Source organism: Panthera leo, chromosome B3 (assembly GCF_018350215.1).
Source record: "Panthera leo isolate Ple1 chromosome B3, P.leo_Ple1_pat1.1, whole genome shotgun sequence".
NCBI classification, from domain to species: domain Eukaryota; kingdom Metazoa; phylum Chordata; class Mammalia; order Carnivora; family Felidae; genus Panthera; species Panthera leo.
Window position 1 is genome coordinate 58,577,101 of NC_056684.1, and position 13,306 is coordinate 58,590,406.

General features: G+C 38.7%; 1 protein-coding gene and 1 pseudogene across 6 annotated transcripts in view; one reads left to right on the forward strand and one right to left on the reverse strand.

The window, feature by feature from the left end:
- TRIM69 (tripartite motif containing 69) overlaps nucleotides 1–12,988 on the reverse strand; it is a 37,648-nt gene extending 24,660 nt beyond the window's left edge. Inside the window, exon 1 of one of the 6 annotated variants that reach the window (XM_042942154.1) lies at nucleotides 12,727–12,988. In XM_042942154.1, the coding sequence (XP_042798088.1) occupies nucleotides 12,727–12,732 (6 nt within the window). In that variant the 5' untranslated portion in view covers nucleotides 12,733–12,988. Of the gene's footprint in view, nucleotides 1–5,744; nucleotides 5,800–9,285; nucleotides 9,435–12,726 lie in introns of those variants that run through there. The other 5 variants (XM_042942153.1, XM_042942157.1, XM_042942155.1 and 2 more) reach the window with 5 other exon arrangements.
- Nucleotides 4,424–5,477, forward strand: LOC122221332 (annotated as a pseudogene).
- Nucleotides 12,989–13,306: the final 318 nt, after the last annotated feature.

The window sequence follows — 13,306 nt, forward strand, 5'->3', positions numbered from 1 at the left end:
GAGGAGGGGCAGAGAGAAAGGGAGACACAGAATCCAAAGCAGGCTCCAGGCTCTGAGCTGTCAGCACAGAGCCTGATGCAGGGCTCAAACCCACAAACCACAAGGTCATGACCTGAGCCAAAGTTGGATGCCTAACCAACTGAGCCACCCAGGCAGCCCCAAAGTAATACATCTTAAATCACAGAATTTCAGACTTGTGTATGCAAAATTTCTTTTACATGTTGCTTTCCTGGCTCTGCTCTAATCATATCACCTACGTGACCACCTCTGTCTATGTATGACTATGTACCCAAAAGGAAGTTGTAAAAAACAAACAGAAAAAAAAAAAAAGAAGTGAGAAGGTTAGGAAAGATTATTTTCCAAAAGAGAAGCAATTGTAGAGAAGCAACACATCATTTCTGAATGATTTCCATAATCCATTCTTTTTATAATCAAGCAGACATCTCAAGCCAGCAAATCTACTCTTATTTATTCTAGATAGACTTGGATGTCCAAGTTGGAACTCAATGAACTGAGCAGGTGCTATAATTACCTAGTATTTCCCACCTTTCATTTTGAGAAGAGTACTCAGGAAAAAAATTCTTTTTTTCTCTGTAGTTCTAAACACTTTTGGGATTTTGGTTTTGGGACTCAGTAGAGGCTCTAGATAAGACTTTAAGAACATCAATCAGTATGGGGTACCTGAGTGGCTCAATTGGTTAAGTGTCCAGCTTTAGCTGGGTCATGATCTCACAGTTCATGAGTTCAAGCCCTGCATCGGGCTCTCTGAGGTCAGCGTGGAGCCTGCTTTGGATCCTCTGTCTCCCTCTCTCTCTGCCCCTCCCCTGCACGCTCTCTCTCTCTCTCTCAAAAAATAAGTAAACATTTAAAAAAAATCAGTGAAACAGGAGTAGTCAGGGAAAGGATTAAACTGGAAAAGGAGCCCAACCCTTTCTATTGATTGAAATGGTAACCATCACACACTTTTCTACAGAGTAACGTTGCAATGAGCCCTTAGCAGCTGCTAGATTCATTTTATTTTCTCACCTACACCAAATACGCTTAATCCCCAAATTTTAATTTTAAGTACTAAACTGAGTTTAGTACTTAAAATTGAAAAAATTGAATTCAGGACTGACGTCACTAAGTTCTCCAGGGAGAACTCCACAAACAACTATTGAACTTGCAAAACTGTTCAAGCCCCACATCCGGCTCTGTGCTGACAGCTTGCTCAGAGCCTGGAGCCTGTTTCAGATTCTGTGTCTCCTTCTTTCTCTGCCCCTCCCACACTCATGCTCTGTCTCTGTGTCTCAAAAATAAATAAATGTTAAAAACAATTTTTAAAAATATTTTGGAACTAGATGGAGGCAATAGTTACAGAATATTGTGAATATGCTAAATGTCACTCACTGAATTGTACACTTTCAAATGGTTAATTTTGTCATGTAAATTTTTCCTCAATTTAAAAAAATTGAAGCCATAACTGATTCCAGAGCCAAAATTTTTATACTGAACAGTATCCTATCTTGTTGAATGCTATATTATAACTACTATTTCATGTGTAACCACCAGAAATGCCTTCGATCTCAATTCCTAAGAGTCTGATGAGGTAAGTATTCAATAATGCTAGCTCTGTCCTGATGCCCATACTTGCTAGGGCATTAAAATGCGTAAACTAGAGAGAGGCTCTGCCCATAAGCTGCTCACGTCTGGGTCTCCACTAACATTTATAGGTGAGGATAAAGTACAACTAGAAGCCCCTGGCCCATTCTTCTTTTCACTTCTCAGGGAACCCTTTACCCTGTCCCGTATACCTCATAATCACATGTGTGGAAAGCCCAGTCCACACAACCAAGCTTCATACACACACACACACACACACACACACACACACACCAACACACAGGTGCCCTTTGGGCACACAGCTGCCTTTGGGAGCTATGGAGGCCCTAGAGGTGGGCTCAGAATCTTTTGGGCAGAGAATTTTGGAGTCCTGGATACACAGTATGTGATTCAAAGTAGGAGAGGGCATAAGCTCCTTAGTCTCATGGGCTCCTTGTCTTGTGAAGAGGAACATTACTGGAGAAGGCTCAGACTAGGAGCCTCAAAGTAAGGCCCAGGAAAGGACCAGTATTGCCCAGGTCTAGGTGGGTACTGTTTTTCTGTTCCATTCCACTCATCTGTATCCTATCTCACCAGCCATGGGTTGGGCCTGTCTGTGCAAGGAGGGGCTATAGTTTCATCTCACAGGCCACATCTTTACCAGAATTGAATTCCTGGGGTCTCAGGTGCCCAGTGGGGCTTGTCTGACTAACTGTGGGAGGACATAGTTATAACTATTGACCGCTCAGATTTCAGAATTCTGGGCTCTGCTTCCTATGAAGTTTTCTACCAGAAGTCCTAAAATGACCTTGCCGACCCCAGACTTTCAAATACAAGCACCCATTGCTCCCAGCATGTACCATGGCCAGCTCTGTGTATTCTTACTCTTTCCTAAGTAAATGCTAAAGCTGAAATTCTATGATTCAGGACAATTAAAATGGGGACTGAGATGAGACCTCCTCAACGTAGGATGATAATGTGCATGATGAAGATAAGAATGTTTTAGGGGAACATAATGGATGGGTCCCTGGCACTTGACTAGGGGGTTGGTCAAGGGAAACATCTAGGATCTCTAAGATGGGACTTGAAAGATTATACCTTAGACAGACAAAAGTGAGGAAGATTATTATGGGAGAAAAAAATGTTAAATGTGTATAAACTATTTTTCAACTTGTATATTATGTCCTCTGAAGGATAAAAAACTTAAATATAGACAGAAGATTTTATCTGAGGCAGAATCCCTGAGGATTGGCCCATGGGTTACATCTCATGCTCTTGAAAGGGAAACTAGAATTCAGAACTTGCTGTGATACTCAAGTTAGTGGTAGAATCAAGGGAATCCAAAGAATTCTAGAACCAGAGTTCTCTCCATCTGCTGTACACCCCCTCGAAAATATGAGTATCCAGAACTGCTTTCTCATTTTTAGCCCCCCCCCCCCATTTCCCAGTTAGAAGTTTGTATTTACTTTTATCTGTGGATTTAGTTTCACTCATATTCATATCTATTCTTGTCAGGGGAACATGGGTAAAAATTATTTAACTCATCATCAAATTCCATTCATTGATGACTCTTTCTGTTGCTCTCTTCCCATACCTATATTTTCACCTCTTTCGGTCTAAGTGCTTTGGCTTATGTTCCTAGGCCTTTGTTCCCTAGTTTCACACTCCACCTGTGTTCCCTATCCCTGACACTTGATCTCTCCAAACTTGGATCTTGCCTGCTTGGATCTAATATAACCATTTTCTCTTTGAATATTAGCTCTCCACCATTCTCTCCAGTCTCTTTTTCTGAAACTTCTATCAGACAAACATTGGAGCTTCTTACTCAGCCTCCATTCCTCTTAATTTCCTTTTCTTACTTTCCAACGACATTTTCTAGCTCTCTGTGCTTTGCTCTGGACATTTTCTCCCATTCTTTTTTATAGGCGCTGTTTATTTTTTGTTTCTTTAAACATCTTTGAATAAGGTGAGTTTTTCCAAAATCAGCTATTATATGAAATTTGCAAGAGGATGGGGACAGGACCATATTTGAGGCTATTTTCTTTATGAAACAATGTGTGTATGAGTTTGTATAGCCCTCACTTTCCCCCACGATCAGCACTGCAGAGTTGCTTACAATGCAGTCTGTCCCCTCCACTCTTCCTCACCAACAGACTGCTTTCCATAAATATGGCTTATTTGTCCTTGTTCAATTTCACCTTCCTATATTTCCAGTTTTGGTGACAAAAGGGTATTTAAAAGCTCCTGCTTTAGCCTGCTTGCCTGTTCTCATTGTTCCCTACAAGAGCTTGTGGATCTTGGCACTTCCTTTGGAGAGCTGTATCACTCTTGTTTTGTACAAAATCTACATTCCTAAGCATCCATTATCACATGCTTGGTAACAAAGTCAGTGAACAGCCACAAGCCAAATTGCCTCTGAAAAAGGAAGCAAAAACTTTGGCTCCTGGAAAAGTTATTGCTAAAAAAATACCAAAACTTCAAAGCACCTGAGGCTGTGTCTGTACCTGTGCCACAACCAGAGCCAGAACATGAGCCTGTTAAAGAAGAAAAACAGGGGCGCCTGGGTGGCTCAGTCGGTTTAGCGTCCGACTTCAGCTCAGGTCACGATCTCGCGGTCCGCGGGTTCGAGCCCCGCGTCGGGCTCTGGGCTGATGGCTCGGAGCCTGGAGCTTGCTTCCGATTCTGTGTCTCCCTCTCTCTCTGCCCCTCCCCTGTTCATACTGTGTCTCTCTCTGTCTCAAAAATAAATAAACGTTAAAATAAAATTTAAAAAAAAAAAAAAGAAGAAGAAGAAAAACTTTCTCCGGAGCCTATTTTGGCTGCTACTCCATCTCCAAGCCCAATGGAAACGTCTGGATGTGCTCCTGCAGAAGAATATCTGTGTCAGGCTCTCACTGATGTAATTCTTACAGTGAATGATGTGGATGCAGAAGATGGAGCTGATCCAAACCTTTGTAGTGAATATGTGAAAGATATTTATGCTTATCTGAGACAACTTGAGGAAGAGCAAGCAGTAAGACCAAAATACCTACTGGGTCGTGAAGTCACTGGAAACATGAGAACCATCCTAATTGACTGGCTAGTGCAGGTTCAAATAAATTCAGGTTACTGCAGGAGACCATGTACATGACTGTTTCCCTTGTTGATCGGCTCATGCAGAATAATTGTGTACCCAAGAAGATGATGTAGCTGGTTGCTGTCACTGCCAGGTTTATTGCAAGTAAATAGGAAGAAATGTATTCTCCAGAAATTGGTAACTTTGCTTTTGTGACTGACAACTCTTACACCAAGCACCAAATCAGACAGATGGAAATGAAGATTCTAACATCTTTACATTTTGGTCTGGGCTGCCCTCTACCCCTGCATTTCCTTCAGAGAGCATCTAAGATTGGAGAGGTTGGTATTGAGCAACATACTTTGGCCAAATACCTGATGGAACTAACTATGCTGGATTACGATATGGTGCACTTTCCTCCTTCTCAGATTGCAGCAGGAACTTTTTGCCTGGCACTAAAAATTCTCGACAATGGTGAATGGACACCAACTTGACAGCATTACCTGTCATACACTGAAGAATCCCTTCTAAATATTATGCAACACCTGGCTAAGAATATAGTCATGGTGAATCGTGGGCTTACAAAGCACATGACTATCAAGAACAAGTATGCCACATCTAAGCATGCTAAGATCAGCACTCTAGCACAACTAAATTCTGCACTAGTTCAAGATTTAGCCAAGGCTGTGACAAAGGTTTAACTTGTAAACATGAGTTGGAGTACTATAATAACTACAAATAAAATTGGCACCATGTGCCATCTGTACATATTGTATGTTACGTTTATTTACTTTTAATAAAGTTTGTGGTCCTTTTTATTTCTTATACCTTAACTCATTTGAATGTGGCTACTTCCTTCTCAAAGGTAACCAAAAAAGGTGTGTTAAAGATATGATGGGGAATATAAAAAGTGCTTTCAGTTTATTGGGACCCAGCACATATATATAATTGTTACTTGTGTGGTTCTTGTTTTATGTACCTGGCTTTGCATTCTTGTATTTACTGTGGTCATAAAGGCATTTAAAGCTGTTCTCTAAGCATACTGCATGTAAGCCCAATTATTTTGGAGAATATGCTGCCTTATTCTGTCAAAGGTCTGCCACCTTACCCCTAGTCCTCCTGCTTTCTGTTTCTTCTGGAAAAAAAAAAAGGAAGCATCCTTCCTCAAAGGGTTGTGGTCTAGGCTTACAGATGTCTCTAGTTGTATTGCAAATAGAGTTGGTCTAGTTTTCATTCTCCTTGTAGTTTTGAGTTAAAGAAGGATGAGTTTCTGAGCAAAAAAGAAATAAAATCACTATTTTTATTCTACCATTTGAAAACCTAAGCTTAAATTGTTTTTGGCACTTTAACCAACATTTCTATGTATTTGGTTGGGGGAGGGGGGATAGAGATATTTCAGTATGTCCTTCATACACCACCTTGACCAGTGGTAATCAGTGCACATGTCTGTCCCCAAAGATTACAAGTTGAATTTCTCTCCAGCCCACAGGAATGGAGACTCAAAGTCAATATTAAGCAGTGTTATGGAAAGGGTTATGCACTATTCTTTGCATACTTGGATTTTTAAACCAAGATGCATCCCCAATACCTACTAGATGTGTTAATTGTAGTTGCTGACATTCCTATAGTCCATGCTAAAGGTCAAGACTACATTCATCATGTGGCCTTTACTCTCTCTCCCAAGCCACAGATAAATAAAATACAGGTAGGATTCTGACCCATTTCATAGACTGTTCAACAACCCAAGGTGTGACCTAATGGAAAAGATGATCTGGGCAAAATAGAACCTCTTGCGAATTTAACTTTGAAAATAAAATCAGGAAATTGGCAGTTGAAGCAAATCCTAAAAATTTGAAACATGAAAGGTCATGGCATGAATACTCATAAAGAAAACAGAATCTAGGAGCTAAATTTTATTTATTTATTTTAAGTTTACTTATTTTGAGAGAGACAGCGTGAGCAGGGGAGGGGCAGAGAGAAAGAATCCAAGTAGCTGTTGTCAGCATGGGGCCTGACATGGGGCTCAATCTCCCAAACTGTGAGATCATGACCTGAGCCAAAATCAAGAGCCAGACCCTCAACCATCTGAGCCACCCAGGTGCCCCAGGAGCTAAATTTTAAACAGAAGACATGGAGAAATGTAGGGTGGAGTCAGTAAGCTGTTAGAGACAAGAATTATAGAGAGAAACAAATGTGGAGAGTAGCTGTATTACATTAACCACAGCACTGTTATAGGACTCTTCTTGGATTCGTATGCCTACACAATGCCTTGCCATAGTAGGGGCTCAGCAAAAGAGTTGGAGTCATGGATGTTTATCCTCATGGTCAGTGTGGTTACCTCTTGGTTACCTCTTACTTAAAATAATTTGTCTGAATCTCTGCTCTTGTAACAAACTCTCTACCCCAGCATGCTATAAAAACTGTTTTCTGAAAGCTTGCCATGGAGTTTGCTAAATACTCATTTGATGACCTACTCTCAATCTTCATCCTTCTTAACTTACTGGGTCTTCCCTTTGGCTCTTGTGACATGATTCTGTTCTAATTCTCCTTTCTCTGACCACTCCTCTGCCTTGGTTGGTTTCTCTTCCTCTTTCCACTTTCTTAAGTGTAAACAATCACTATGGTCTATCTTCAGCTCTCTTCTAGCTCTGTACTCTCTTATTCCCAAGGAAGCCATTCATTCCAAACTTTGTGTACAACTGCTATAAAGGTGAGCTCCCCAAATCTGTATCTCTGAGCCCATATCTTTGAGCTCGCAACAGGGTCCCTGAAACTCAATAAGCCTGAAACATAACTCCTCTTTCTCCCTAATCAGTTCCTGCTCTTGGCTTCCCTATTTCTGTTGCACCACCAATATCCCAGTTTTGAAATATGAGTCATCTTTGGGTGTTCTCTTTTTTCCCCCATCATCTAATCAATTATAAAGTCTAGTTAATAATAATAGAACTAATAATAATTGCTAACCCTTCCCTGCCTCAAATATCTTCTTTTGCTTTCCATAGCATACCAAAATAAGTTATGTGGTGTTTTTAGTTTTATTAAAAAGGCAGATTTCAGAATTCTCTACATGTTGCAAACTCATATTTCTAGTCTTATCTCCCATGGTCTTATTGTACAGTAAAATTTTTTAATTTACCATCCTTTCATATATTAATGATTCATTTAAGTTCCATTAACCATTAGATAACAAAAAAAGTTTTTATGTTTATTCCCTTTTTTCGTTCTAGGCTGAGTGGGCAATTCTATGGAAATAAAGAGGAAAAAATCTGTTATTCTCCACCCTCTCAGTATGTGCTTAGAAGACAAAACTCATAAAAATATGCCCCTCAGGGAATATGCAAGCAAAAACAACATTGCGTTTTAAGCTAATCAGTCTGTCTGGAAAACTTAAAATTAGATGCATTCTGAATATGATAGAACTTGTGGGAGAACCTGGCCAGTTGGCAATTTAAGAGAAAGATTGTCTCTACCAGAGCTAGTTTTTAATCCTAGTGAATGCAGTATGTTTTGGAAATGGATGCCATTTAGGAATTTTTATTCCATGTGTTTTAAAAATACATTTAAAGTAGACTAGTGGTTTCCAGGGCTAGGACAAGGCAGGGGATGAGGAGTGATTGGTAATGGGTATGGAATTTCTTTATGTGGTGACAAAAATATTCTAGAATTAGATAGTGGTGATGGTTGTACAACTTTGTGACTGTGAGAAAACACTGAATCGTAAACTTTAGAAGGGTGAATTTTATGATATGAAAATATATATTTAATGTTATTGTTGACATTATATGATTTTTTGTTATTTTATTATTATTATTTTAATTATTTTAATGTCTTATTTTACTTTTGAGAGACAGAGCATGAGCAGGGGAGGGGTAGAGAGAGAGGGAGACACAGAATCCAAAGCAGGCTCCAGGCTCTGAGCTGTCAACACAGAGCCCTACGTGGGGCTCAGACTCACAGACCATGAGATCATGACCTGAACCGAAATTAGATGCTCAACCAACTGAGCTATCTACACGACCCTGTTATTTTATTATTAGTATCTTTCCAATTGATGTTTTGCCAATTACTCTGACTTTCAAGAATATAGCCTCTGCTATAAAATAAGGTTATTTTAATCATATTAACTAATATTTACTGACCGTTTGCTGTGCGAAATGCTTTATGCACATTATTTCATTTAATCCTCATAACAACCATATGAGATCAGTATTATTCTTCCATTTTTAAGGAAATTGAAACTTAGAGAGGTTAAATAACTTGCCAGGATCACACAGTAATTAAGTGGTGGAGCCTGGATTTGAACTGATTATCTGACCCCAAAGCCCATTTTCCTAATCATTGAGTCAGCAGAGGGCAAATCAATGTTTTGTGCAATTTAATTCATAAGTGGATCAAACTTGTGAGGCAAAACAGCTGGAACAATTTCCCACTGCTCTAGAGGGAAAAATAGAATTGAAAAACAAAGGAGATTCTGAAATTTCTCTACCTGGAAACCTTAGGAAATCACACCTACTGCCAGCTCCTTAGAGAAAGCCTAACCTTAAGGCAGAAGAAAAGAAATTCAAGTCCAGGATAAGAATTCATCCTTAGAAAGCTCCTGGATGGCAGCAATCACTTTTAAGAAAGCATATCCACCTCCTTCTACTCACCTTGCATATTCTTATAAGGAGAGAAAAGGCAAGGACGAAGTAGAGCAGTGAAATTACTGGAAACTTGCAGAAAAAAATGCTTAATTTTTCCCAGGGTTTTTTTTTTTTTTCTTCCTGAAAAGTTTTGGATTGTGAACTTTTGAAATCAGGATCAGCAAAATATTTAAAGGGATTTGTTGCCTTTTTTAAAGGGCATTAGTTGCTTTTCAGCTTTCATTTCTTCAAAGTAATTTTTAAAAACTCTGATGGGGGCGCCTGGGTGGCTCAGTCGGTTAAGTGTCCGACTTCAGCTCAGGTCATGATCTCATGGTTTGTGAGTTCGAGCCCCGCGTCAGGCTCTGTGCTGACAGCTCAGAGCCTGTAGCCTGCTTCAGATTCTGTGTCTCCCTCTCTCTCTGACCCTCCCCTGTTCATGCTCTGTCTCTCTCTGTCTCAAAAATAAATAAACATTTTTAAAAAATAAAAAAAATAAAATAAAATAAAATAAAATAAAATAAAAAAAAATAAAAACTCTGATGGGAAGATTGCTGAAAAATTAGCAGAGCAGAGAATTAAGAGCAGAGAAATATAATTCATCTAAAACAAACTATGTGGCACAAACAGCTCAAGCACCAGAGCAAAATATATGCATGCTTCGTGTGCCCTGTCACTTTCACATAAGAAAGAAAGATTATGAACTTGTTCATTTAACCAGAGTTTGTCAGGGTTGAAAGAGATCATAAGTCATTTAATTAACTCCTTTCTAGCTACTCCCTGAACATTTGAAATCATGGGAAGCTCACTATTACACAAATTTTTAACTGTTATGAAAAAGTGTCTACTTTTACTAACTTCCCCTTAATAAGAATGTTGTGGGAAGAGACAATAGTAATAAGAGTATAGTAGGAGTAGACAGTATTGTTTACTTTTCCCTCTAGAAATTATAAACAAAATAGGTATAACTCTGTTTCAACAGCTAAGAACAGATAAGACTAAGAGCAAACCTAAAGGTTCCATAACTGAGGAATCTTATCTTAATGCTTAATATATGTTTAATTAAACTTTATAAGAAGTAGAAGCTGATAGATATGATATATCAGAACATGATTCAGGTGTCAAAATTTCTTGTTGATGAATTTTAGTGAGTTTTTTTCAGCTTTCTTTCTGTAAATACACATTTTCTTTTGTCTGTCAGGAAAACATGGTTCAAATGAATATAACGTCCTTAATTTTAGCTCTGAAGAGATCTTAAAGGAATTCAATTAAAAATGTTTAACTCAACAAAATTAAAACACAACCTACTGAATAGGAGAGGATATTTGCAAATGATATATCCAATAAAGGGTTAATATCCAAAAAATATAAAGAACTTACACAACTCCACACCAAAACACCAAATAATCCAATTTAAAGTGAGAAGTCATGAATAGACATTTCCCCAAAGAAGATACGCAGATGGCCAATAGACACATGAAAGATGCTCAACATCATTCATCAATAGGGAAATACAAATCAAAACTACAATGAGATATCACCTCACACCTGTCAGAATGACTAAAATAAAAAACACAAGTGTTGGCGAGGATATAGAGAAAAAGGAACCCTGTGCACTGTTGGTGGGAATGCAAACTGGTGCAGCCACTGTGGAAAACAGTATGGAGGCTCCTCAAAAAATTAAAAATAGAACTACCATATATGATCCAGTAATTCTACTGGATATTTACTTAAAGAAAATAAAAACACTGATTGGAAAAGATACATGCACCGTTATGTTTATTGCAGTGTTATTTACAATAGCCAAATTATGGAAACAGCCCAAGTGTTCATCGACAGATGAATGGATAAAGAAGATGTAGTATGTATAATATATGCAGTGGGTTATTACTTAGCCATAAAACAGAATGAAATCTTGCCATTTGCAACAACATGGATGGGATCTAGAGGGTACAATGCTGAACGAAATAAGTCAGTCAGAGAAAGACAAATACCATATGATTTCACTCATATGTGGAATTTAAGAAACTAAATAAATTAACAAAGAAAAAGGAGACAAACTAAAAACCAGACTGTTAACTACAGAGAATAAACTGGTGGTTACCAGAGAGGAGGTGGATTGGGGAATGGGGGGGAAAAAGACAAAGGGGGTTGAGAGTACACTTTTTAAAAAAAATTTTTTTTAACGTTTATTTATTTTTGAGATAGAGAGAGACAGAGCATGAATGGGGGAGGGTCAGAGAGAGAAGGAGACACAGAATCTGAAACAGGCTCCAGGCTCTGAGCTGTCAGCACAGAGCCTGATGCAGGGCTCGAACTCACGGACCGCGAGATCATAACCTGAGCCGAAGGCTGACGCTCAACCGACTGAGCCACCTAGGTGCCCTAGAGAGAGTACACTTATTGTGACGAGCACCAAGTAATGTACAGAATTGGCATATCACCATATTGTACACCTGAAACCAATATAACACTGTATGTTAACTATACTGGAATTAAAATTTTTAAAAATGATATTGTAGCTAATGCTAATTCCGTTTATAACTTTTCAGAATTCTAATAGGCATCAATAACTCCAGACCTCGCTGTAGTGAAAAAAAAAAAAAGATTTAATTCATCAATTTTGGAAGATGCAGCTAGAGCTAAAATGAAATAACTGGAAGACAAAAAAGAAAATGTTTAACCCCTGTGAGAATCAGTTTGGTTCTAAATATAAAATACCACATGTAATAGTATAACTAGCAAACCAAGTTATACATAATAAATTTTTTCAATCTAAAATAAAGTGATTAGGGGTGCCTGAGTGGCTCAGTTGGTTAAGCGTCTGACTGTTGATTTCGGCTCGGTTCATTTCAGCTCAGGTCGTGATATCATGGTTTGTGAGTTCGAGACCCACATTGTAGTACAGAGCCTGATTGGGATTCTTGCTCCCCTATCTCTCTGCCCCCCCTCAATAAATAAATAAACATAAAATAAAACAAAATAAAATAAAAGTGATTAGTATGAGTGAAATAGGTAAAGGGAATTAACAGTACACATATCTTGATAAGCACTGAGTAACATAGAATTATTGAATCACTATTTTGCACACCTGAAGCTAATATAACACTGTATGTTGACTATACCAGAATTAAAACTTAAAAGGAAAAGGATGGAACAGATCCATGCATACTGAAATAAAACAATCTTTAGACTATAAAAAAATTAATGAATTAAATTAAGGGATTAGTTAATAGAGAAAGTAAATTTTTGTATAGCATTTATTTTAATTTCTCAAAAGTTTATGTAGGTATCATTACTTGCCTACCAAGTAGAGTAAACCTGAAGAGAGTATAGCAGCTATAAGCTGTCATAAATTAAATAGTTCCCTGAATTTCCTTTCATGCTGTAAGATCCATACCCCCTTCTGTGATCTTGTTTTCCACACTATGCCTAGAAAATTAAATGAGTTAAGGTAGGGTCACTCACCTCCATTAAGCTCTATCATTGGGCCACCAGGGAACAGAGGCAGGCACTTGAATCAAACCACAACAGGACGAGGGTAGCTGCAGACCAGGAATCAGGTGCCTGGTAGTTTGCTAAGAATGGGCTCAGAGCATGACAGAAGGAAGAAAAGTTCAGCAGCTGGGGATAGGGCAAGGCCAGAGTGAGTTCTAGCAGATTCCGTGGCAGTTTGTCAGTTGCTTTGATCATTAGCTTAAGAGAGAGAGAAAGCCTGATTGGAATGGCTTACCCACTCACCCCCATTTTTTTGTGGGGGGGGGGGGGAGAGGGAAGGCAACCCAATTAGATTCAAGGTGGCAGTCTAATCTTAAGGTTCACATATTCCCATTTCTGGACTGGGATTCTCTATGAAAGAGGAAATAAATAAACATCATCATCTGCCTATAAGCATAATGCATGAGAAATAACCACATCATCTCTTCTCGTGATCCCAGTATTGAGACCCCACCTGAGTGGCTTTAATAGAGACCTATCCCACCTCTCAGAGTTCACATTCCATTGAAACAGCCCCAACTCTATTTCTGAGAAAGTAACAAATGCCTGG